The sequence below is a fragment of the Ixodes scapularis genome, unplaced genomic scaffold (genome assembly GCF_016920785.2).
Source record: "Ixodes scapularis isolate PalLabHiFi unplaced genomic scaffold, ASM1692078v2 PGA_scaffold10__122_contigs__length_95168666, whole genome shotgun sequence".
Taxonomy (NCBI): Eukaryota; Metazoa; Arthropoda; class Arachnida; order Ixodida; family Ixodidae; genus Ixodes; species Ixodes scapularis.
The window spans coordinates 65,391,648-65,418,887 of NW_024609836.1; the positions used below are offsets into that span (position 1 = coordinate 65,391,648).

Here is a 27,240-nt window from a genome sequence, read left to right on the forward strand (position 1 = left end):
ACGGCTGGGGACTCATAGGTCAAAACGCAGAGTGTTTCAGAAGGTCAGAAGTTATTTTAAAGGTTAAACCATGCTCTTCATAGCCGAAAAGTCAGAACTAAAGCCTATTTCCGTTGGAAAACATACGCACCATTATTCCGTAGATCCAGAGTCCGAGTTAAATAAAAAGCAAAGGGGGAAAGGCGTTAGTGTCTTTCGAAGTTCAGCCTGTTGTAAGCCAGCAATCAAAGCGCATTAACCGAAATTCGTGGTCTCCACTACTTATCTTTACAAATGTCTGGAATTAAGCTTATCCTGCTACTTTTTCATATCTGCATCGTATATGGAGGTAAGTTAAGCCGGCGTGTTCACATAGCCATCACAATGGACTTTGTTTCGCGTTACTTGTCGAATGCGGCGCCAGCCTCCCTCGATTCTGAACAGAATACCGTTATAATGTTCTACATGGCTATGCACTAAAAACTACAAAGTGACAAACTTGGAAAAGAAATACAACCGTGTTGTTGCTTCATTTTCAATCTGAATTTCTCACAACCAACATTAGATAACTGTTGCGTTTTGCTAAAACTACCCAAGCTTACAAAAAAATAAAACCGTGCGGCGCTACATGGCTATTCGAGAATTACAAAAAAAAAAAAAAAAAAAAAAAGTTGAGACAATCGTCACTTTTTAAAGATATTCTTCTTCCAACTATTATATATTTTCTGAGCATTAACCCCGACACTGCACAAAACGACCCACCCTATCACGCGATCCCGGGATCACTGGTGCCACCAGGTATTGTCCATTGCAGTTAAGTGCTCTTGGTGGGCAGGAGCTGCAACTTCAGTGGTTTAAAAGTGCATATAGGTTTACTTTCGCCACCAAGAACTAGAAAATGTATTGCGGAATCACATCTGTATTGTAGGGTGATTGACACTGTGCGTCTTCAAGGAAGTTTAATCTCACGTTGCAGATTGGGCTAATGCATCGTTAGGATGCAAAATGGTTTCTTTTGAGCCAGTTATTGGCCCCCTCTCTTGAATTTGGGAGGAACTGCTGGAAGAAAAATATGGAATACCGTTGTTCAGTTAATGTTCTCCGGTTTTCAAGAGCAACCGTGACCACGTGTTCAATGGTTGAGAAAAAGGTTGCCACCATTTGCTTTCCGACACTTCTAGACCTTGATTTTGGAAGGTGGAGTCTCGCCACAAAAGACCCAAACGAATGACGAAAGATGTCTTCCGATATCATATTTGTATATACAGGTTTGGTTGCCCATTAATATTTCTGTCATGTTTTTGACGCATTTAATGGTTGTAAACTGTTTTGACGTAGGTAGGATTGCAAATTTGGAATCTCCGTGGTATTTCTTGACAGCATTCTACCCTAGCAATATTTTCAGCTTCCGTCAAAATGTGTCACCCATCGATATTAAACCTTTCTCACACGAGCGTAATTGTGAAGAATCTTCGAAAACTTGCCAAACTAATCTCCCGGGTCTCCTCGATAGCCTTTTCACTCAATCGAGTGTCCTTTCTAAGGAAACTTCCCTGAGCAGCGATATTTTCTTCAGTTACAACCGTTGATGGTCTACAAGATCTCCCGTCGTCTATCAGAAAGGCGTGGCCACAATTAAATTGTCCGAACTATCGAGATGTTGCAGATGTTACAGTGCAATGTCCCAAAAAGCATGTGACAACCGGTCTAGTGATTTCGACCTAATGACTCCTGTTGAAATTGTAAAGCTTCATCGATTGTAAATTCCGTCTCTCAACATCCATAACCAAACATAAACGAAATAACGTGTTACAATCTGACCTATTCCGCGGCTATCACTGGGCGCCGTTTGGTAGCCTATTGAGGGCAAGTTTTTAATGCGAAAGCATTAATTGTCTTATAAAACGAGCCGACGTCATCAGTTTTAAAGCCGCGTCAAACGGCACCTAAACTTTCTCCACGTGAAACCGAAATCTGATTCATTTCGCCTTAGGTCCCATTGGCTTGTGCGCGCCATAGTTTGAAAGGACGAGGCTCCCATTAACCGCTGTGCGTCAGTTTCAAGGAAGGGCCACCACATGGCGCTGCGTGCCCGCGAGCGCCGCAGCGCCCATAGCTAGCCGGCAATGGCCAGGCGGCGCCACGAAAGTGCTGCATTCAGTGCCACGATCGGAGGCGTGTGTTACTGGGGCGGCCAGTTTGCCCGTCGGGCCGTGGCGAGCGGCGGCGACCCCGATTTCAGCAGTCCTCGTGTGTACGTGCGCGCCGTGTCTCTGGTACTTTTACGCGGTTTTTTTAAGACCATCGGGAGCCTTGACAGGTCGAAGTGTTTAGAGCATATATTCTAGAGTTTGAGTTGTTTTCACCACTATATAATAATCAGCGCCCGATCGGTATGTGCTTCGCTCGTCTCCCAGGAAGTGACACAACACAACGAGAAGGCAGCGCATCGGTTTACTGTACTACCCGGTTGCCCGTCTTCGAGAGCCGCCAGTCTGGACCCGCCGACCCTATAGTTGTCGCCCGTCGTTCTGAACTCGCAGTCGGAGTTCGTGTCCAGACCTGCGGATCGTCCTTCCCGTACGCCAACGCTGCGTAGGCTAGCTGTTCCGGGCTATCACAGCCAGGGCCTCGCTGCGGAGCCACTCCGGGATCGTCATAGCCCAGGCCGGTATGGCCAGGGCTCGCGTTTCCGCCAGTCCTGATCCGAACCTCGCTGGTGGAATGCTCCCGGGGATTGCCATGGGCCCTGCCAGAACGGCTCTATCGTCCCTGCTCGGCCCTGCAGCCTCGTGCAGCACGCTCTTCCTCTTTCCTCGCCGGCTGGCCACCGCTCGCGCCTCGCTCGGCCTCGCTCGGCCGTCCTCTCCTCCTGACGCCCACACACACTAAAATAAAATTTGGGTAATTAGAACCAAACTCTGCATGCTAGAGAACTGTACACACCATTGCAAACCCTTGTGTAAAAATAAAAGCCGTTTACAATTCCCTGTAACGCTGGTTGGAGCGCAGCTCTTGAGGAACAGGATGGAAGCGTACTGAGGGACAGGTGACTCCTTATGGTCACGTGACCTCATGGGAGGTCAGGTGACGTCAAGGGGGTCACGTGATCTCGGGGGAGGGAGGTCACGGAACCTCAGAGGGTCACGTGACCTCAGGAGAATCACGTGAACTCAGGGGGCCACGTGACCTCAGGGGGTCACGTGACCTCATGGGGTTTACGTGACTCCAGGGGGTCACGTGACCTCAGTAGGGTCATGTGACCTCGGGGGTCACGTGACATTGACGATGACGATTTGATTACGTCATCAGTGAGATCACTGATGACGATGACGATGCGGATGACAATGACGCCATAAGGTTGCATGCAACCTGAATTGCATGCAACCTTGATTGCATGCAACAGGTTGCATGCAACTCGTTGACTGCCAGTTGCATGCAATTTGTTGCATGCAACTCCCGAAGAAACCCGAGGTCCTCCCGCAGAAACCCGAGGTCCTCCCGAGGTCCTACCGAAGAAACCCGAGGTCCTCCCGAAAGGACCCGAGGTCCTTCCGAAGGACCTCGAGTTCCTTCGGGACGACCTCGGGTTCCTTCGGGAGTCCTCGGGTCCCTTCGGAAAAATTTACCCATAATGCACCGCGCGGTTACGCCGACGGCGACGGCGACGCCGCTCAGGCCGGAAATGGACGCCTAAGAGCTGCGCTCTAAAAGGCGGCAGGCAACAAACGGTACGTGTAAGAAGGATATTTACGCTTCGCACGAGCTTTTTCTAAAGAAAAACTTTAGCATCCTGCTTTCTGCACGCCGTCACATTTGTTACCAGGCTCAGCATTAAATTTGGTTGCTGAAACAGGCAAAACTTTCTGCAACGAAAATGCACAATTTGAAAACTCGCAGGTTTGGAAGGCTTTGGTTGCGACCGCGCGTGCGGAAAGGCATTAGGAGTGCGAGAACGGGCCGACGGGCCTTTCGCTTGAAGACCTCATCACCCGATTCTCGACGACACAGCGAAGACACAATGGGCCCGATTGTTCCTACCGTATTTCCCTATGTGGCTGTCTATGTGGTTCGCAATACAACTTGTGTAAATATGTTATTGTGCCGACTAGTCTGCAAAACGAGTTCGTCAGACTACTTTCCAAGCATGCGCAGATATTTTCGTTCAGTTCCCCCCCCCCCCCCCCCCCCCAACTGTTTCTGTAAAATTCACACACTTGATGCGTCGCACTGCAGTAATCTATTTCTGTCGCCTTGTCGCTTCCCAAGATCTCGAAGGGAAGAGGTAAAGTTTGACGGGTCCATATCACATGACCGAATGACGTTTCAGTGAACAGCGACATTTGAGCGAATCGACGTTTTAGCGAATAACGGGGGGTCGGAAATATAAAGAAATCAATCCTATGACAATAACGGTGGCGCCCTCTTACGTTACGGTGATGCACCTTGACTTTTGCCTGTCTCTAAGCTTTGCCAACGGGTATACCAAAGAAACTACAAGGAGGCCTAAGCTGTGACGTGCACTGCGGGTTTGACGTTTCGGCTTGCTCGCTTTTTTTCTCGCGAAAAAAGCAATGTCCCGGTGCGGGAGTTTCGTTTTTGTTTTGTTTTGTTTTATAACATTAAAATCACTTCACATGCAAATTTTAAGCTCACTGATTACAATGCGAGCTCCAGTTCGTTTGCTTCATGCAGAAGGGTTGCGATGATGCCATATCGCTGAGCTCTTATTGGATGATTAAAAACAAATAGTGAGTAGACCTTAAGGCATCTAGCCTTGAAATCTACCTACTATCAATCAAAGCCACTCAGAGCTCGGTGTCGTTCTGACGTCACCGGAATTCCTGCACAAGAAGCACATGACTTGCTCGCCGCATACAAAAATAAGCCAGAGCACGTAAGCCACTGCTATGAGTGTTTTTTTTTTTCTTTCTCCTATTGATTATTTGAAGCCGCAATACCGGGTGTCCAAAATAGCGGCCAGGCCCTTTTAATCGACAGCAAAATTCGGTTCCTTAACCTATCGCACTACGATTTTGTGCAATGTTGCCCACGGATTGTGCTTTTTTTTTTTTTTTTTTTTCTAAAATTTTGCAAAGAGCGAATATACCTGAGGAAAAAGTAAAGAAAGAAAAAGGCTTAACTCCAATGGAAACGCAGCGAAGCTACCCGTCTTGAAACAATACGACGCCTATTGATTGAAGACCGGTGGCTTCATTGGATTACCATAGAAGTTAAGCCTTTTTCTTTTTTTACCATTTCCTCAGGTAAGCTCGCCCTTTAAAAATTTTACAAGAAAAAAGAAAAAAAAAAGCTCCATTTCTGGGCAACGCTGCACAAAATTGTAGTGCGATAGGTTAAGAAATAGAATTCTGCAGTGGATTTAAAGAGCCTGGCCTTTATTTGGGTCACTCGGTAGATTATAAACAAATGTAAAGTTGTATGGGGAGCTATCAAATGACGCAGTTCGTTAAGCATCACAAGAATTTAGTCTGAAACTCTTATTTACGTGTGTAAGAGCATACATACGCACAGTAAGGTTGAATGATTTTGTTTATTCAAGTCAAAATATTATTTCGACGTTCTACAGAGTTACGCATGCAATGGTGGTCTTACACAAAGTTTGTCAGCTATAAAATAAAAACGAAAACTACTCTCTATCGTGAATTCATGATCTATTACACCCTCAGCACGTGTTGAAACTGCATGTGTTATTTTATAAAGTAACATACGGAATAATACCCAAAATTACATTTATCTTAGTGATCAGGGGGTACCAGAACAGATAAAAAAGATTCCAGCGACTTCTTTATACACACCTGCGGTTCGACTCTGCATATTCAAAAGCAAGGTGCGGCATCACTTACAGCTTGCTTCCTTTTGACTCACATCGCCGCAGATACCACTGAGAAGAGCCGTCACGCATGCAATATTTCCTTTAAGCTGAAGTGCAGACGTAGCCGATGCGACGAGCTGATGGGACCACTGAGAGAGCCTCAAAAAGGCACCATCATGGTGTTTGGCATGTTTCAATCATCGCTGAACCAGTCGCAAACAGTAATGTCCAGTGATTTGCGCTTTTGAGGCTGCTTGATATGTTCAATTAGATCGGAGCGTCGGTTGCGTCTGGTCTTAAGCTGAAACGACATTTATAAATATGACAAAAATCGTTCTTTCGTAAAAAAAGGAACCATCTGCTGATTGCTTCGGGTTGCGTACGATCCTGTCACGAATTTGCAACGGTCAATCATAAAGCACGTCGTCACCATGTACTGAGGCCCGTAAACTAGTAATGTACATACATTCACACCCCTCTCAAAATTCTAAAAGAACGTACTGCAAAAAGAAAAAAAAAAGAAAAGAAGTCGTGAGATACTATACCTTGGGCCATTGATTGCTAAACCGGCGTCAAAACTGAGTGAAATTAAATTGCCGCCTAACGCCAAGCTCTAAAACTTTTCGTCGCTTCTGACTCAGGCAAAAATTGCTGTGTCATGAGCCGTAGACGCATTCGCGGAGTCTGAAAGATTTTAGAGGTGTGCGAATAGTTGTTCGAATCGAATAGCGCTGCGTCATCGATAGCCTTTCCAGTTCGAAGACCACCACGACACGACGACGACGGCTCTCTTTTTCGTTGTTGAAGCTATGGGTGACGCTGCACTATTCGATTCTAAGCACTATTCGCATACCCCTGCTCAGCCTAAGTCCAGGACCAGCCGATGCTACGAGGTATTAAAAGTTATGAAACTAATCAAGCAGCGTAAAGAGCGCGTCACTAAGGTCTTTTGTGTCTGACTGTTTCAGCGATGATAGAACACAGTATACAAAAACATGACGAACATCATGTTCCACGGTCCAGTGTACAAAGTGATTGTAGTAATTGTCTATGTATTTGAACAAAGGCGTTAGAAATACTAAGAAAGCACGATACTTTTTTTTTATTGAACGCAAGGTTAGACCTACCTTATGTCATTCGTGATAAAAAGATAAGTAGGTTACTATTTAAGTGAATCAATGAATTACTTTTAGCGAATAAAAGTTTGTATCATGAATTTCCAAACTCTGTAATGATTATGACAAAATGTACGACGCTAAAACTCGTCGAATACATATTCCAGTGGAGGCAACCAAATGTAATTTAATGACGACATCATGTACCCGTCGCCAAAAAGATTGGCATTTCAATAATCTAATCGGAAGATGTGAGAGGTCTACATCAAGTTTCTGTGGAGGGAAAGATAATACATTTTCAACATTCCAAGACTGTCAACAGGCTTGCGAAATGGGTAAGTTTGAGATATAAAATATACATCGATTGTCCAACCTAAGCACGACCAACGAGAGTCGAAGAAATAGAGCGCTAGAAAGTGCAATAGTCTGCATAGACACAAAACTATCGCAAAATTTTTCACACATGTTATGATAAAATACGAATAAAAGAACTCATTTCCTGAATTTTTAATGACTGAATACTTGGTGTAGAACGCAAGATTCATTAGTATTTAACGCTTCTATCTCATTAGTTTCTCTCTCATCTTAGATACTCTAATTTAAATGAGAAATAGCTCGATAGGCATGCAGTTGGGCTAGTTGGCGGTGCATAGTTGTCTGGTGGGAACAGTGCTAGTAGACCAGGACGAGGAAACTTCACACGGACAGGGAGCTGTGTGTGAAGATGTAATGGGGTCTGGTCAAACGAAACAGCGCCCTGTCTGTGTGTTTACTCCTCGTGGTCCTACGACCTCTAGAGCTGTTCCCACCAAACAAATAGCCCGATAAGATCCCTTCAAACAATACTATATATTGAGGACAACGTTATTCACCGCAAAAGACGTCAGAACATAAATGGGGACGTCACAATTATAAAACTTTTCTGATAAAATTATAGACCTAAATATTTCAACATTCTTCTTGGCCTGCAGATTTTAATTAGAGATTCGAAGGTGTAGAGGTCAACAAGCAACATTCCACATTAAGTCTGACACAAACACGTCGTTCCGCGATATTCATATACGAAGTTAAACCTTCTCAAGTCCGCCATACCTCATTTAAGGGATAAAAGTCCGACAAAAACCCTAAAAGTGCAAACGAAAAAAGAAAAACCATGTGTATACATAATGCAGGTATAACAGCGCAGAACGAAAAAGAAGGAAGGAACAAAAAGGACGGGACAGGCGCTGTTCCGTCCTGTTTGTTCCTTCGTTCGTCTCTTTGTCGTTCTGTGATGTTTTACCTGCATTATGTATACTCTATACCAACTAGCCCAGCTTTGAACTTTAGAAAAGCTATGCGGTACGTTTTATTGTGTGACCCGAGGGTATCATGCCACTGGTATCCTGAGCTTACAAATGTTAACTTTAACAGCTTAAAATTGCTTCTGAATAGGATAAGCACGCCTGTGTTTTACGTATCCACTGATATTACCTTGAGGAAGGGCTATATATTTCTGATTGAAATGTACTGATTAGAAAAAATATTAAAAAAGGTTCATTTGTCCTATTTAAGTGATTAGTCAACACATTATTATGTTTAATGTGTGTCCTGATGTCGCCTAATATATGTAGATCTTTCGTAATTGTTTTTTCTTATCCGTATTTTTAAAAGTCTGCGCCCTCCAATAGCAAGCTGCATATGTTTTACCTATTTTTGACACGCTGCTTTATGTGCTACACTTTTTTGTAAATCGTCATGAGACCTGAAAAATTCGGGAGCGATGTTAAGATTTACATTTTAAGATGATTAGGTTACGCTGACCCCGGTTTGTTACAAATATTTCATTTCTTAAGTTGGCAACAATCCTGCTACGCACATCTTTTTCAGTTATCCTGAAATTGGAATTAGCAAAAACAAAGTATACTCATCAGTGTTCTTGCAGAAATAACCAACTTAGAGCTCTCTTAAACGAAAACCTTATTTTTTCTTGAATGAACGCGTGTAGGTATTAAATCTGTTAGGTGAATCAAACGAATTCAAAATAACGAAAGCAAACTGAACTCAATTAAGGCGTTGGAATTACCACGTCTTTTTCATTAAGAACGCGACGTCTCAAACCACCTTTATGAGCCTTCGAAGAAGTCAAAACGTTTTGTTTTGGCCCAGGACGTAGATACCGATACAACGCATTCATTCAGAGCCGCCCAAAACATTTCACCGACAACTGAGCATGGCGTTGATGCAGTTAAAATTTATGCACCCCTATAAAATCAGTTCAGCATTTTACTAAACGTTTCCTATGTAGTTCTGCATAAATTAACATAATACAAGACATGCGGTGCTGCTTTAAAGCGCAATGCTTACTAGGCTCCATCATATAAACCCCCATAACATGCAGAACAAGTGGCATTCAGAGTTAAATTTTTCATTACGGTCAGGATAAGAAAGCGCGTTCCGTCCTGCCTAACGCAAACTTTGCATTTCTTCTTTGTCCCAAAACCCAGAACAGAACATGTCTTTTTCCAAAAACATATACCACCTTAGTTCCTTATGTGGCTACCCCGCTTATTTTTTGTTCTTGAAAAAACAGTGCAGTACTTTTCAGTACAGCCTAGGAAGACCACACGTCAAGTATTAGGAGGTAGTTCTGTGTCAATGTTTCTAAAACGATCCGGAAAAAAATTAACTGTTATGCCAAATTCATCTCCGATAATTTCCTTGCGGTAGTTTTTGGCGTCCTTATCTAGGTAGTCTGGCTGCTTCTTGTCATATAAAAAGGGAAACAGACGCACGGTTTCGAGAAACCGCTCCGTTGGGAAGGGCATTGGGGAACATAGGCATAGCAGACGAAACGAAACAACGCTATGCTCCTTTGCAACGTGAAATATGCGCGGCAAAGCGGCTTGCGCGTTACCATGGCATCTTAACGTCACTATCTGCGCCACCCCTCATTGGCTCCTTTTTCCTGCGGCGAGGAACGGCGAGGCCTCAACCGCGCACGGGCAGGTTGCCTTAAAGCGGCCCTCCGGAGCTTTCTGCGATCGTCTGTTTACGTTGTTATATTGCGTAATAGGTGCAAGTTAATATGTATACAAAGTTTTAGATTACAAAACCGTTTATTAAGCAGATGGCAGAAGAAATATATCGGGACTATTTTCTCTTGGAAGACAATCCCCCATTCCCTGCCCATCGCTAAAACTTGACCAATGGAAATGCTGCATTTCGCGGTCAATGCGAACGCTAATATTGCAACACTTTTTAAGCTTGTTGTAAATTAGAGCTTGAGAAAAACATAAACTGATTGTGGTGCGGAAAACATAGTCCGCAATTATCGCTCCAAAACCAGCGAACTATGTTTTCTCCCCGCAAACTTGTTGCTAGGGGTGATGCGTCGGCGCGTCGGCTCGTCTGCCTCCCGGGGCGTGTGCAGGCGTGCGTTTGCGGGACACGTGTTCCTTCTTCCCGTGGATCCCGACTCCGAAGCCAGCTTTGCGATCCTTCCACGTCAACGAGTCAAACTTTTCCTTGTCATCTGTGGAATGCGACTGCGTATTGCAGTAGCAGCGCGACGGTGCGGTGCGATGAACGACGACTGCCGAGTTTGTTTTTCGCCAAGCAAATGACGTTGTGTCTTTTACTTCGGTTTCTTAAATCGAGATCTCTCATAGTATCTAAATCTTCGGAACTCAGCCGTGTTTCCGTTTAACGGTCACACTAATGGATGTGCGTAAGGCTTGGAATGAGAAGATATTGAAGGAATACTGCAAGGGGAATTCTTAGCACCTATTTTATTGTCGAAATGTCAACCACATTCTTTCCACACCAAGGTGAAACCAATTTTTGCTCGAAAAGACACGAAAACCTTATTCAAAAGGAATAAAGTGAATGTCGTTAGGCCATTCTAAACTTAAAAGCAGCGCCGCTCGGCGGGAGAACGATTGAAAGCTGCGTGTGCGGAGGCCCTGTCTAACCTGATTTTCCTTCTCTCCCGGCCTATTCAACTCCTACGGGGTGCGGGGAAGGCCAACTGAAACGGCCAGGTTAAAACGCATTTACGACTCCAAGTGACGGAGCTCATAACAACACAAGCCCCAAGCAGCTTTTCCCGTACCGGACTAAGTTGACGTCACGTCTTCTGGGATGTATCGCGCTTCCCAATGGTTGACCTTCGAGCGCTCGGTGGAATCGGTCCTTTCGAACAAAAATATACCTAGCTATCCGTTCGAAATACAAGCGTGTGATTGTCATTAAGAGATAGAGTTGTACATGTTTACTTTATTTCTGAACGTGACAGGTATATTTTAAAGTTTCGATTCAGTATCTTTTTAAAACATTTTTAAATACACTTTCCGACTCTATTCAGTCTTAATAAACAAAAAATTATTATTTTGTAGTTTTGCATTTAATAATTGCTCCGCTTAACCCTTTCCGACAATCGGCTAAAGGTAGTTGTCCTTGATATTTGGTGGTTGCATCTTAACACAGCTAGAATAACTGGAGGTTAGAACAGTGAGATAGATAGTGATATCAGGCTCTCTTAAAACCCTTTGGAAAGATATAGCTTTAGTTATTGGCGCATTCGGCAAAGTTGCATCTCAACAATTTTCAATTTTCGTAAGTGCGCTGGTATTAATTTTCTGAACCCCTTAATAAACACAGAAAAGTTTCTTACCACGTGGTTAAGGGAACTCAACAAATGGTTGCAGCAGTTCAGTTTTTTCTATATTTCCGAGTTTATAGTCCATTTCTGCTTCGTTAAAATCTTCTGATATGGTGCTTCCGGTAATAATGCATGGATGTAAGTTCGAAGCGCTGGGGGCATGGTGGCGTTAAAAAATTACTTCTTCTGGATGCATGCTGAAGCTACGAAACTTGTCAAGCATCATGCAGGGGGAAGGTAATAAAGTTGAAGACAAAGAAAAATTGATGCCGACATAAAAAAGAGGAACGGAATTAACTTGCGTTGTACTTTTTACTTTAGAAAAAAAAAGGGGGGGGGGGGGGCAAAGAGATTTTGTGTTCTATTTCAATGAGCTCCACAAAAATGTCGTGCAAGATTATTGAAACGCGCTGGGATATATATTTTTGTTGATTTTTTGAAAAATAATTTAACAAAGCAATCAGAGCGATCAATGCCTTAAAACTCAGAATATTGATTAATTTTTATCAGCTATGTTATTCACAACATGATTATATCTTAAGTGAATGTGAGCAAACAATCTAGAAACATATTAACACTCATTTCTATTTACAGAGGAAATTATAACCGCCCAGGACTGTCGGATGGACTTGAACAGGGGAATGTGCGAACATAAAAAGAAAGGAAGGCCAAAAAAAGCAGTTTCCCGGTGGTACTTCAACAGCACCGACTCCGATTGTCATAAGTTTATGTGGCATCGTTGTAGTGGCAACAGAAATAACTTTCCTACGAAACAAGATTGCATGGTATGCCAAACAGGTAAGTCTTTAATGTGGGTATCAAACAAGTACATATTAACACTCATTAATGCTGACCCATCTCTTAAATAGCCGCAACGGTATATTAGAGTGTATATGGCGCAGCATAAAAATAAGATGTTTCTTAATTACGAAAAGATTACATTCAAGAAATCGCACGAAATATTATACTTGCTTCATTGTTCTTGCACATAGTAAGCTCAGAGACCAATAAAGCTGGTGTTGATTTAGTCAAAAATACAAAACCGCACGGATATTGTTTTTCAAGACTAACTCATCAGGTGTATTTTTCCTTTCCTCTTTCTGGTATCAGGTAGCGGCGCAACAGTCACTGAGTATTAAAAAAAAAAAATCAAAATTTATGCTTTTATTTTTTTTTAATTTACTACAAACGTTACGTTAACATTATTCCCTATAAACAGTCAATTAAGCCACCCTCAGATAGCACAGCACTTGGGGCCAAAATTTTGTTTTTGTCTAAGAATTTAGGGCCTTAGAAAGCTCGATGAAACAAAGGCAGTGACAAAATTGGCCTTCTTTTTCAAGTCTTTTGTACCTTCGCCATACTTCGCCAGTACATGTGCCAAAGTTAGGCTTCCCTGATAGTAGTTTGACTGTTATCTCGCATCTTCGGGCTTAAATCGCCAAACAAGTGCAAGCGTTAGGCCTAAAGGTCTAGTTATTCGTTTTGTTATGTGGCAACTTTGAGCCTAAATTGCCGAACAAATGCCAGCGTAAAACTTCACTGCTGGTTTTTCGGTTGATACGTGGTAACTTTGGCACAAGTTCAACACTTTGGCAGTTAGGTGGCGAGCCAGAAAAAAAGCCATGGAAGCTTAAAAAGAAACGTACTTTGGCATTATCTAACGCATTAGGAAAAACATTATTATGCCAAAGGTTGGTCTCTATAGGGATGCTGTCGTGCTTCCTAAACATTTTCATTATATTAGGAAATTAAAAGAAAACAAAACTTTTAAAACTGGACAGTAGTAACTGCACATATCTTAAGCTAACTCTTACGATGGTACACAGTGTGACACGGTTAGCACAAACAAGATACTGTAAGCATTTTATTTTGATCATATTTAGAGTATTTGCAACAACATTCGATTGGCCAGGTTGATGTCTACAGAGACATATTTCACCACACTGCAAGTGTTTGGCAGCAATTCAGTTACAAAACAAAAATTATGGGCGAGCGCTCGTTTGTGCTAGGTGTGTCGTGCACGGTACCTCTAATTCTTTTATTACTAAAATAAAATAAAATAATTAAGCTGCATTACTAAGCGCACCACTTAACCTCCTCTTAAAATTCTATTGATTAAAGGGAACCCCGGATGTGCTATATTATTACGGCAGTCAAAGGGCTGCATTCATAAAATAATATATACATACTTTAGTATATTATACCTTCATTACTTTTTGCCAACATAACCGGAGAAAATCACGACAGAACCGGAAAAAGTGAAATATTGCAGCGTGCTTGATCGAGAGGATATGAGGCTCCGTTCATTTAGAAGATTCGTGTATACACTTACTCCGAGCGAGAAGATAAGGAGGCCAGAATGATCTGGCCTAGTCACTCAGCCCCTAGTTTTTTCCCAAACATTCGGCGTCGAATATTCGAGATTACGAGCATAGTAAATAAAGAGCCGCGCGCCCTATTGCCGGTTCATTCACTGTTTCTCCTTCACGATAACCAGATTTTACACAACGCGCGGTCGCTTGCTGCCGCCGCCGTCGACACTGCCTGCGGCTTTTACGACGTGTGTTGTCCTTTTTCGTTCCTGGTACAAGTTCAACTCCCGTAAATTTTTTCTTCATTTCGTTTTCTCCTGTCGCCTCGTCTCTCACTTGTAACATTTCTGTTGGAGGTGCGGGGTAACGCAGCCCATGAAGCGTACCCCTTCCAGGCCTCGCGGCGGAAGCCCAGTCCCTGGCTCAAGAAGACCGTCCGTGGAGATTACCGAGACCCGAGGAAGCCGCCCTGTTCAAGGCTTGACTCTGCAATTTGGTCTACTGCCGGAGAAGAACCTTCGGTCGACGAAGTCGGCGATGAGCAACCAATCGTCGCAAACTGCCGCCGCTGCCTTCCCCTTTGTTAACAAGCCTGTCGCCCCCCAAACTCCAATGACTTTCCACGGCGACGTATACGAAGATATAGAGGACTGGATCAACCAGTACAAGCGAATGGCCCGGCACAATGGGTGGACGCGTGACCAATGCCTTCAGAACGTCTACTTTGCCCTCCAGGAAACGGCGCAGCACTGGTTCGAGAATCATGAAATCTCGATTACATCATGGGACCAGCTGAAAAGAGAGCTTCAGCGGGTCGTTCGCCAGTCAGCACCGTCGGGAGAGAGCCCCGGACCTCCTACGAACGAGGACACGAGGTCCCCCACGAAAGCATCGCCAGCTACGTTGAAGACGCCCCCCATGTGAGTGCACTCCCCGACCCTTAGGCAGCGGAGGAAAATAAACTGAAGATCCTTACGCATGGTGTCAAAGAGACAATTGTTGGTTGCCGTGTGCGAAACCTGCCTGCAACCATTGATGGTTTCTTAAAGGAGGCGAATAACATCGAGCGGGCCCTCAAGCCCGTGTCGTTCATAAGCGACTGCTCAACGTAGCTGTTCCTGCGCTCTCTAGCCTCGATGTTGGTTCCAACCTCGCGGGTATCCGAAAGACGATCCGCAGTGTCATTCGGGACGAGCTAAAAAAATTGCTGCCGAATGCCGAACGCCCCGGTTCGCTATCAGTCACCGAAATCATCTGAGAGAAGATTCAACGGGCGCTCCAACCGGAAGCCGCCATCAGCGTCGCGGCGCCCGAGGAACCGATCCTGAGCCACGCCGCCTTGGCCCGATGACAGCCGCCAGCAACCCGCCAGTACCAGCACCCGGCGCACCCCCAACGGGAAGCCCCCACTCCGAATTACGCTCGGCGCACTGGTGAACAAGCCCCGTACCTTCGAGCCCGAGCCGAACCCTCGGCGCCAAGAAAGACGGACGTGAGGCGCACATCTGACCGACGCCCGCTGTGCTACCACTGCGGGGAAGCCGACAACGTCTATCGCCGTTGCCCGTGTCGGCAGCTAGGACTTCGCTGCTTCCACCCTGACGACCCGCTCCCACGCTACAGTGAGCGACCTTGGGAGGTCCACGACTGCCTACGACGTCCACCCTCTTCGATGCCTGCGCCTCGAAGTGGGTCCTAGGCGCCCCTACCACGACGTCCAGCTTCGCAAATGCATAGGCCCTACCGTGTAAGCCTGTCGCCCCTCGCCCCTCGCCGAGGAAACTAAGCGCGGCAACCCCTGGAGGTGGAGCTTGTGGGATCAAAAGGAGGGCAGATCACGAACCTTTCACGTCCGGAGATCGGTCCGGCGCTCAAAGTCGGCGTCCACAGGTAGTGGGAACGCCGGCACGGGCGACTGTCAGAGCCTGGGAAATCACTAGCGTGGAGTCATCGCCGGTTGGACGAGCTCACGCCGCGACTCGACCCGTTGCCCGGAGTCCAATCGAGGACTCCCCGACCACACGGCCGTCCACTCGGAGGGCAGGTCCGGCTCTCCCCCGCGCGATGTCGCTGTTCCCCCGAAATCGGGGAGACGCGTGGAGGAGTGAGAGAGAGTGGGTCAGCATGGTGACGTAGTCTCTCCGACACGATACAGAGCGACCGGGCTCGAAGTCAAACAGCTTCGCCCGGAGCGTCCTCGGCTTACGCCTTCTCGGGGGAGGGAAACCAGTGGCTCCCACAAGCTGCCGAGGACAACCTTCGCAAAGATCCTCCAAGAACGTTGGAGGGCCCGATTCCGCATCGGTGTCTAACAAGCTCAACGTTGTCATCGAAGGCCACGACGCGGCGGCGCTCCTGGACACCGAAGCAGATTACTTCGTTCTGAGTGGGAAACTCCCTCGACAGCTTCGCGAGGTCACGACACCGAGGAACAGGCCGCAGATACGAACCGGCGAAGGGCCCTTCATCACGCCTGTTGGGAGGTGAACTGCTCGTGTCGAAATTCACGGGGAGAACTGTCCAGTCAAGTTCGTCGTCCTTCGGGACTGTGCGAGAGACGTCATCCTTGGCAGGGACCTCCTGTGTCAATATGATGCTGTGATCTACCTTGTAGGTAACAGAATGACGTCGCGAAAACCGGCCCTACCTCCGGATGGGTCCAAAACGACGCCAGCTGCCGTCCGAGTAATTGCGAGCCACGTGAACCTGCCGCCGCTGTCGAGTGTCCTCGTGCACGTCGGGACCAATGCAGTCGCCTGCGGGGTAGCTCTTCTGGAAGGCAGCGTTACAGTGCACATGGGAAGAGGAATTGGCGTCGCACGGGGCACTGCGGATTTCTAAGAAGGACGTATAACTATTCTCTTGACGAACGTTCAATGGGAGTCGCAGCACCCAACAAGGGTACTGCCATGGTCGAAGTCGAACACCTTCAAGCGTCAGCCGCAATTACTTCAATCTTCAAGAAACCTGCGCCGTCACAATCTAACAGCACGCCGCCTTTGCGGTTCGACGTCGACACCAAGCTGTCCGCTTCAGAACGTGGACGGCTAGTTGAACTTCTCAACGAGTATTGCAAGTGCTTCGCGAAGTCATCAAGGGTGCGACAAATGACGTTAGCAAAGAACCGTATCGTTACTAGCGAGTTTTAGTAGACCGTGTTTCCCGCTCCGCTAAGCCCCTCCGCTACCCGGAACTCTACAGCCGAGGCCATCGGCGCGCAGGCGCAGTGGCGGTTTCTTCGTAGCGGAGGGCTAGCGGAGCGGGAAACACGGTCTACTAAAACTCCCTACTAACGACGACGCACTGCCGTTTCTCATCAGTTGCCGAAACGGGTCTTTTTAAGAGGGAGGCGATACAAGAAGAGGACCACGAAATGCTTGACAACGAGATTGTCCTAACTTCAAGTAGTTCATGGGCGTTACCAGTGTCCTTGTAAAGAGGAAGGACGGAGCATTGAGGTTTTGCGTGGACTACCTTTGACTAAATGCCGTGACGAAGAAAGATGTCTACTCGCTTCTCCGAATCGACGACCCCCTAGATCGGCTGCGCCACGCCCCATACTTTTCGTCAATAGACTTAAGAGCGGCTAGTGGCAGATTGAAGCCAACGATCGAGATCGCGAGAAGACAGTTCGTTACGGCGGACGGACTGTACGAATTTAAAGTAATGCTCTTCGGACTATGCAGAGCACCGGTAATATTTCAGCGCGCTGGCTGGGCTTTTTTTACTAGGGTGTTTCGTGTCCCTCGACAAGGTCGTGATATTTTTAATCGACTTTGACGAACCCTTTTGGCAATTTCGGGCCGTGCTTCAAGCCATCAAGACCGCCGGACATCCACTTAAGCCGACCAAGTGCAGGTTCGCCTATGTCGAACTGAATTTTCTAGGTCATGTCGCGAGTAGCGAAGGTGTACGGCCTGACCCTGCGCATGCGTCCGCCATAGCCGAGTTTTCCCGCCCAACGAACAAAAAGATTTCTCGGGCTTTGCACCTAGTATAGACGCTTCGTTCGGGACTTCGCAACACGTTCCGCGCCTCTGACATACCCTACGAAGGATGCCATAAAGTTCGACTGGGCAAAAAGAATAACAGTGAGCCTTCGAGGAGCTCAAACGAAGACTTCAGACGCCTCCGATTTTTGCCATTTCAACCAATTTGCAGCTACCGAAATTCACAACGACGCAAGTAATGCCGGACTAGGCGCGATGCTCGTCCTACTGTAGGGCGGCACAGAAATAGTAATTGCCTACGCCAGTCGGACGCTCTCCAAGGCAGAAAGCAATTACTCAACGACCGAAAACGAATGCCTTGCAGTCGTCTGGGCGATAGGCAAGTTCCACCCATATATACACTTGTACGGAAGCCCGTTTCGAACGGTCATAGACCCCCACTCGCTTTGTCGGCTTGCAAACCTGAAGAATCCATCAGGAAGGCTCTCGCGGTGGCGTCTTTGACTTAAAGAGTTCGACATGAGTGTGGTCTTGAAGTCCGGCCGCAAGCACAGCGACGCCAATCGTTTGTCGAGGGCACCCGTCGAGTTGTCGTCTGAGAGCACCAACAATAGGGACGACAACGACGTCTTTTTGTCGTTGTGGTAACCGTGAACAGCCTGGCAGTACTTCAACTAGGCGATCCTGAGCTGCGTGCACTCATCGAGCATCTGGGGGGACGAGGTAGTGTAGTTCCATGTGCGTTCGCACGAGGCATGACAACCTTCGCTGTTCAAGAAAGTGTACAGTACAAAGACAACTTCGGCGTCATCATCTAGACGTGACAGCTGGTTATTCCTGTGAGTCTTCAAGGGGACGTCTTCCAAGCGTGCCTCGACGATCTGACGCCAGGTCACCTGGGCTAGAGCAGAACACTTGCACGGATTCGAAAAAAATACAACTGGCACAAGCTCCCGAAGACTGCCCACCTCTACGTTCGATCGTGCTGCAAGTGCTAACGACGCAAGAAACTACCAACGAAGCCGGCAGGACTCCTGCAGCCAATCACTCTCCGGACTGCGTCCTTCCAGCAGGTAGGAATGGTTTTGCTTCGAACGTTCCCGCCATCAACGCAAGAACGCTGGTGGATCATCGTCGCGACCGATTACCTCACGAGTATGTCGAGACCAAAGCCCTTCCCTTCCATCGGGTACCGCAGTGGGAGTCGCCAAGTTCTCCGTTGAATCGATCCTCCTCAGCCACTGCGCTCCTGAAGTACTGATCACAGATCGAGGGTCGTCGTTTTTGCCCCAGCTAACTCAAGAGATCCTCCGGCTCGGCCACACCAGCTATCGTCGAACTGCGGTTGACCATCCGCTGACGAACGGGCTGACGGAACGGCTAAACAAGACCATCGGCGACATGATCGCCATGTTGTACGTCGACGTGGAGCACAAAACGTGGGACGAGGCCTTGCCTTACGTCACGTTTGTTTACAACACGGCAGTTCAAGAGACCACTGGAGTTACACCTTTCCAGCTGGTACTTGGTCGGAAAGTAACGACCATGCTGGAAGCGATGCTGCCCCACGAGCCAGCTGACGATTGGACTGACGACTCCCAGGGAGACGGCTCAACAGGCCGAACAAGTCAGCCAGCTCGACCGACTCGGAATTCAAGACCAGCAGCGTGTCGACGCTGGCTGCTACAAGTTTCGTCGTCGAGTGCTCATTTCCTGCCCGGAGACAGGGTGTGTTTTTTGCGACACCTATTCGTCGCTGCGGCCACAGCGAAAAATTGCTGAAACGGTGCTTCTGACCGTACAAGACACTTCGTTGCCTCGGGTAGCTCAACTACGAAGGGGTGCCGGACTGGGTGCTAACATCATCACGAGGCCGATCACGACTCGAGGTGTTCCACGTCGTTCGACTCAAGCCGTTCTACTCTCAGTAGGACTGCAGACGTTTCGTGTTCTAGAGGGCTCTTCTCAGCTTACCCTTATATTGTGTTGTCCTGTTTTGCACCGGGGCCACCGTGATTGGGGCGATGTGCTTTTTAAAGGGGGGAGTAATGCCACGCATATGATAGAGAAGATACGCTTCTCCGTTAATCTAGAAGATTATTGTATACTCTTATCCCGAGCGTAAAAGATAAAGAGGCCAGATTGACCTTGCATGGTCAGTTTCGCCACAGCTCTTTCCCGAACATTCTGAGTCGGTCGAATATTCGAGATGACGAACATTGTAGATAAAGAGCCGAGTGTCGTATTTCTGATTCATTCGCTGATTCTGATTCTCTCTAGCGATAGTGAGTTGTTGCGCCGACGCATTGTAGCTAGCTGATGCCGCCGTCGACGCTCTCTGGTGCTTTCTCGAAAAAAAAATTGCTTTGCTCTGTATGTTTATACAGCCTTGATGGAGATGTGCCTCAACGGGTAATCGGTCTCTTAGCTGCAGATGAGAAATTTAGCCAGTGCAGTCAGCCACTAACCGGGGGTTATTAACACGTATCACGCAGTAGTGATCACACGAACGCGTTCCGGTATACGAAACTGATCCAGATCGACACGGGCGGGGGCGGTGGGGATCGAACCCAGGAGGCTCTTATTGCAAGCTTTCGCTCCACGGCTAAGACGCGTTAGCCCATTCGGCCACTTCCTCCTTTTTGTTTCTTTTTTTTCTTTATTGTCGGTCACTTCCTCCCCTTGGTGCTTTCTCTAAGTGTGTTGTTCTTTTTATAGCGCAGCTCTCATGGCTCGTTCACACTTGTGAAAGAGCTACTCGACGCCGACTGCATTCGGTCGCCGAAAGAAAGATCGGTCCGCTCACATTTGTTGCCGCCTGCGCAGTGCGCGGCGCGAGCGTCTCGCAGTTTCCCGAACAGACGAGAGCTGATGAGAGCTGCCAAACCTCCTCCTTGCCGGCGCGTGTCTCGTCGCCGTCGTCGTCAGCTCGTCAGCGGGGATGTGACGTCAACAAGCGCCACTTCGCCCGTGCGTTCTTATTAACTTGCGGCGAGAGAAACCTTTTTTCCGGCGTTCGAAATTGGTCCCAGAGCGATCTTGCTTTCGCCGGGAATTCTGCCTGCTTTCGTCGCCGTGCGTCAGAATTCTAGCGGATCTGGCCGCCGGTTCGAAAATGTGAACGAGGCATTAAAGAGATACTGAAGCGAAACTTGAAATACACTTATTATGGTCAGAAATAGGTTCAATATGATCAATGATATTCATAAATCACAATCGCGCGTTTGTATTTTGAACGGATGGCTATATTTTTCACCCTGATGGGCCCGATTGGGCGCGCGCTCAAAAATCGGCCATCGGAGAGCGCGATGCGTCTTGGGATATTGGGCGCATTCGTGACGTCACTTGCGCCGGTCGGGAAAGGCTACGGCGTGAATGTTGTGGTTACGAGCGTTGCCACTTGGTGGCGCGTCGACGATTTACGACCTGTGACAACGTGGCCGTTTGAGATATGCAAGGGCTGCACGCACGCTGCACCACGGGACCACGGCAAGTCGGCAACCACGGCAGCACTGACAAAACCAGCTCTGAGGCCGGATTCTCAAAGCGAATTCACGACGAAAAAAGTGCGCACGACAAATTTGAGAGAAAACCCGTGCTCTTGAAACGAAATTGTCGTAACCTTTGCGCAGGTTACGATAGAATCCTACGACAGCTCCGAAGCTGTCTTACGCACTTTTTACGATCAAATCAACAAGGCCGACAGCGTCGCTCAGTTACTTGGTATCGGCCACCAACGGACATTTATTTTTCTTCGTGCTCTTCTCGTGGGTCCCGACTTCAACCAGCAAGAAAAAAGGAAGGAGTACTTAAAACAGACCACGACGATAAAGAACGCAGGATCCACAAACACACGAGAAGAGCTACAACAGCCACGATTCTGCCGACCGAGCGAGCTCGGCAGAATATAGTAGGCCTAGCAGCAACACCGACTCGGCGCACCGTTGCTATGGTGGCCACCATACCGTTGCTCCGGCGGTCCTTGGCCAAGACCGTCTGTCCATGACCGGCTGGCCTGCTGAATGGAATATGCCCGCGCGACCCTTGTGGACCCTTACCGGATGAGTAGTTTGATCCCTGAACTAAATTTCAGAGGTCAATATTTTCCCCTTGTCATCTCGATCTCCTTGTTTTCCGAGACAGCGGTGACGAACGCTGTCGTCGAAAAGGGACTCTCATTGATTCTATCTCCTTGTTTTGTGTGATATAGAACTCAAATAAACGCCATACGGATTACCTTGGCAACTCGGTATGTACACTCTGTTATTAGTATGCCATTTTTATTCTGACTCGACGCTACGTCAGTGTCGAGCTATAGCAGTTCGTGGGAGCTACGCGATGTCGGTCTAACCTTTCTTTGCCGAGTGTCATGTCAGTATCGAGTTGCAATCGTAAAAGATCGGTCCAGAAGCGCTTACCGAAACGCGGTCTAACAGAGCGAATCCAGCACTTCGATCAAACGCGCGTGTCCGCTCCGAGTGTGAACAGGTATTTGGCATTTGCGTGGCTCTTGCTGACACCCTCGTAGTTCAAACCACGACCCACTCTGGGTCGTGGTTCAAACATATCCTTTTTAACGTCGGCTTGCAGCTCGCGACTCGCAGCAACTAATACCGGCCGTGCCAGAAGCATGCTCGGGCCGTGTCGTGCAAAGAGCCGCAACGAGAACGAGCTCACTGTGGCCAACTACGCTTTGGCTTTCTCCGCCAAGGCTTTGCAAACGCGTTCAGGCCTAGGCGAATTCTGCCGGCACGCCGTATTGCCGCAGAACGGCGCTGCTATTTTGGCACAAGTGATGTCACGAGAACTTCCCCCATCCACCAGATGAGAATTTGAGATCGTTTAATTATGTTTAAAATTAGTTCTCCTGTGTTTTCCAGCGCAATATTTATATTTCCGAGGTGGTGCCGTGTCCCTAGCCCATATTTATGCAACAAGATCGGCGCTAAGATTTCGTTTCACTACCCCTTTAAAGGGCAACTCCGCTTCTTTTCCAGTAGTGCAAAACTATACAGTTCTCTTTGTTATCATCTACAAAACCCCCATGGCAAATATTACGACGGAATTCCCCCTAGAAGTTCATTGAAATCGCTGTCAAAGTTTGACAGGCACGAATCCGCTGGTTTTGGATGAGACGTGCGGGCCAGACAACACTGCCCGGCTGCATTTCCGCTTCCTCCAAATTCCTTCTCCCGGCACGTCCGCGACGTCATCAAACATGTACAGCTTCTTTTTTTTTTTATTTTCAATTTTGTTTTCTTTTTTGGGGAGAGCACGGGTGGTGCCAGCGCCGTGAAAGACGTGAGTGACGCGCTCGGCCGGCCCGGCGCTCGACTATTGATACTACTGATAAGCCGATCGCCTCGTTGAGCGCGGCTTGTGTTACATCCCATACTTTTGAACACCAAGTAAAAGGAGGAGAGGGAAGCTGCTTTTGTAAGAATTTTGAGTGACAGGTTAATCTTCTATAATCTTCTGGGAGGAGAATAGCGACGCCTGTGCTAATCCAGGAGGCACAAAGGAGGATCCTGATAAGAAGGGAGCTCCTTCTTCCCTTGTATATCACGTGGGTGTACATGCTTAGTGATGCCGAATATACAATGTTGTCCGGCTTTGCCACCGTTTCGGTTTCGGTTTGTGATCATGGTTAGAGTAAAATTACACGAAAAATATTTTATTTTTCGCGAAACAAAGGATTGGGGATTGTTTTTGAGTGCTTCAAAAAGCAAAATCGGCCACTATCTCAAAATTTTTGAAATTAAGCGGAGTTGCCCTTTAAGGCCCGACCACACTATAGTCGGTTACAAGTCAAGAAGGTAGGAGAAGCTCCTCCCACAAGTGTGATGCGCCCGTGTCAAATCTCTCCGCAGTCGAAAGAAGAGTTCACTTGAAACGCTCCTTGTCCCGCTTCAATGGATTCCCACTTGTCTCCGATCCCACTTTTTAAGAAAGCGACCTTTGTATTCATCGGAGAGGGAACCAAGCCCCTGAAAGCAGCCTTTGTATCCATCGGGGGGGAAGCTAATCCCCGAAAGTCGTCTTTGTTTCCGTCGGTGGGGGAGAGCTCTAATCTCCCTCTCGTGGCTTCCACAATGCTAAGTCAAAGTCGAAAAATAAAGCAAATATGTACAGAAAGGCAAGACCCTCCTCGCGCGTTGGCCGCGACGTCAAGGAAACGGTGGGACGCCATTGGATGCGGAGGTGGCGGAGGGATATCTGATTCCCTTTGAGGGGCATTTGCCGCTACTTTCTTAACCTGTAACTGACTATAGCGTGAACGGCGCCACCGGGCGGCGCCGCCGGGCGGCACCACCGTCCGGCGTCCCAACGCGAGGAGTCCACATTGGCCTCCGTTTTGCGGGCGTCACGTGACAGCACTGGATCTCGCGATCGCGCCTCCCGTCGGATTTCCCGCTCTTTCGTCGTCTGCTCTTCGTTAGATCCTTCCGTTTCGGCTCTCACCTTTCGCATATATTAACATCGAAACCGCACTCGCTACCTACATGGTAGGAGTCCACAATGACCTGATGATCAACGTGAATGTGATTATCCTATCCTGCTCGTTGATCTTGCGACGTCGCCGCGCTCTGAAGGGAAGGAGACGCAGGTTTTGGGTCCGGCCGAGTTGGTTCTACCCAAGGAGGTTACCTCCTTGGTTCTACCGAAACACCGAAGTACAGGTCAGCGCATTGCTGCCCCGATGGCGCGCAGAGATGAAGGCTACTTTCGAAAGTGTCACAAAATCAACACAACATCCGTCACAACACAGACGACATTCAACAAGTGCCACGGCGAAACTCACTTGCAATTCCGAATTCCTCTGCTATAATTTCTCAGCGGTTGTTCTTAGCGTCATTAGCTAGGTAGTCTGGCTGCGTCTTGTCATATAAAAAGGGAAACAGTCGCACAGTTTCAAGGAACCGCTCCGTTGCGGAAGGCATCGGGGGGAAATAGGTATATATCAGACGACACGAAACCGGTCCTTCGGAACGTGAAAGACGCGCCAAGGACCGGCTTGAGCGTTGCCATGGCATCGCGACGTCACTATCTACGCCACCTCCCATTGGCTCCTCTCTTCTGCGGCGTGCGGCACCGAGCTCTGAACCGCGCAGGGAGCGGTTGACTCTGTGGCGCCGTGCGTCGCGCCGTTGAAGCCGAAAACTGGTTTCGATCAACAGACGGCAGCACCAGGAGGGTAAAGGTGGGTGAGGAGGAGTGGCAAATCCCGTGCGCCGACACCCGGGGTCCCGAGTGAACGATCGCAAAAGAGAGCGACAGAACACGAGAGAAAGAAAGCAACGTTGCCATGGTAAACGCAAAGAGTGAAAACTCTCAGCAATATAAACAGTGATAATTTAACGTTGTAAACTAAATTCTGAGCTATTCTAACGTTTATAAAAAGCAATAAAGTCATTACGCTGCATTAACTTCCCTTCTGTCGAAATCTCGGAAATCTGGTGGTTGCGCAGTTTCGTATTCCTCAACCGCGCCCACCCGCGCCCCACCGGCGAAGCCGCGAGGCCGGGTATATGGTTTAGTTTAGCGTTAACGCGAGGCCGTACATCTGCGCGCTATGCAAAAAGAAAGCTTCGAAAGGAACGCGAATATCTTTCCACCGGTAAGTTCGTGGATTGTTGAAGTTCACGAAACTGCTCTGATGATGTAACCGTGTTTGGGACCCCGAGGGTCTGCCTCCATGATCCGCCGCTTGCGGCAGCCAGAATGTATGAGAAAATGGCGGACCTTTTCCTCTAGAGTTAGTATGTATAATCTCTATGGGCAGCACCGACCGTCGCGCCGCAGGCCTCCGCGACGCCAATGTGGTCGTGCATTTAGGCATCCGTTTCCGGATTGAGCGGCATTGCCGTCGCCGTCGGCGTTACCGCGTGTTGTATTGTGGGCCATTTCTTATAATGACGTCACAAGTGATGTCACGTGTGACGTCACGAGTGAAAAGTTTTCCCGCTAATTTTGGCGGTAAATATTTCCGCTAAAGTTAGAGGAAAATGTTTCCGCTAAATTTAGCGGGAAAACTTTAATTTCGTGACGTTCGTGACGTCACACGTGACCCTTCCCTCTGTACCTTCCCCTCCTACTCCTCAAAAGCTGAGCTCTAATTCGGCATTACAGAAAATTGTAAACGACTTTTATTTGATTATTTCTGGCACAAGCTCGCCCTAATAAATCTTAAGTTCATTTTTTTTTTCTTGCCTCATCTTGTGTCTTTCTTGACAATATTCCGACGCCATATCATATAGCCAGCAACAAGCATCTTTGGTTTTGCTTTTCTTCCGAAACATCGATCGTCATTTCTTTTTATAACTCGAAATTTATATAAAAAGACAATCAAAATATGTCGTACAAAATTTGCATAAGAAATTAGTTTGGACAATTCAATTATCATGATTCTGGTGAAAATATTAAAGCTAACGTTTAAAACTGAGGTCATAGCGTTATTTCGGTTAAAATAGTTTTCTGCTCTTAGGTTTCCTTCTTAAATTTCAATATCAGTAGTATTTACGATAAACTCTGATGTTCTATTTCACCGCCCACGTTTTTATATTCCAGTAGCCATGCCAACTACGTCAACTACGCCAGCTAGGCCAACTACGACGGCTACGCCAGCTACGCCAGCTGAGACGACTCCCCCGCCTGAGTCAGCTACGCCAACTACGCCAACTACGCCAACTACGCCAGCTACGATGACTCCCCCGCCTGAGTGCTGAACACGCCTTTGTCTACGCTACTGGGCTCCGCAAGACTCGTGAAAGTGCTTCAATTCCGAAATAAATACACATTGATTACCACAAGGTATTAAAATCGTGTATACAACTCCTGCACGAGTCTGCCTTACCGACAACATTTACATAAATAATTACTTTCAAGGTAAGTCGACAATAGCGCACCACCTATTTTACTTCCTTTAGCAGTAAGCTTCGTGTTCGCAAAAGCAAGAAGAAAGTACCAAATTATTTTGCCAAGTGCAAAGTATTTTGTTTTGTACAAAACCGCCTTCCTTCCACAGTCGCCGAAAACGTAAGAAACGCAGGGCTTGGCGAGTTCCGCGCATCTCATTATCGCTCTACAGCCAATAAGATTGCGGCATCATCCGAAAAGGACGCCTAACAACCTATCACGAGACAAGATGTTTGAACAGATGATGCCACACCCTTCGTTGCTCATTTAGTCAGTGACTCTAAATAAACTACTTTAATGGTCGCTCGCTACATCATATCAACCCGAATATAAAATTAGTTGCCCTGGTCGCTGCTTTTAAATAATTATATTGCTGGGCCGAGTGCTCTCTGGGGCTACTTATAATCATCATTGCATAATAAGCTGAATAATTTAAAAATAGGATAAAACCAAAATAATCTACAGGGGAATGAAATGGGCAACTCCC

General features: G+C 47.4%; 1 protein-coding gene across 1 annotated transcript; it reads left to right on the forward strand.

The window, feature by feature from the left end:
* Positions 1–273: 273 nt before the first annotated feature.
* LOC120839541 (boophilin-G2-like) lies at positions 274–26,563 on the forward strand. Its single transcript, XM_040209843.1, has 4 exons — positions 274–328; positions 7,098–7,265; positions 12,167–12,370; positions 26,406–26,563. The coding sequence occupies exons 1-4, from the start codon at positions 274–276 to the stop codon at positions 26,561–26,563; spliced, it is 585 nt and encodes a 194-aa protein (XP_040065777.1).
* Positions 26,564–27,240: the final 677 nt, after the last annotated feature.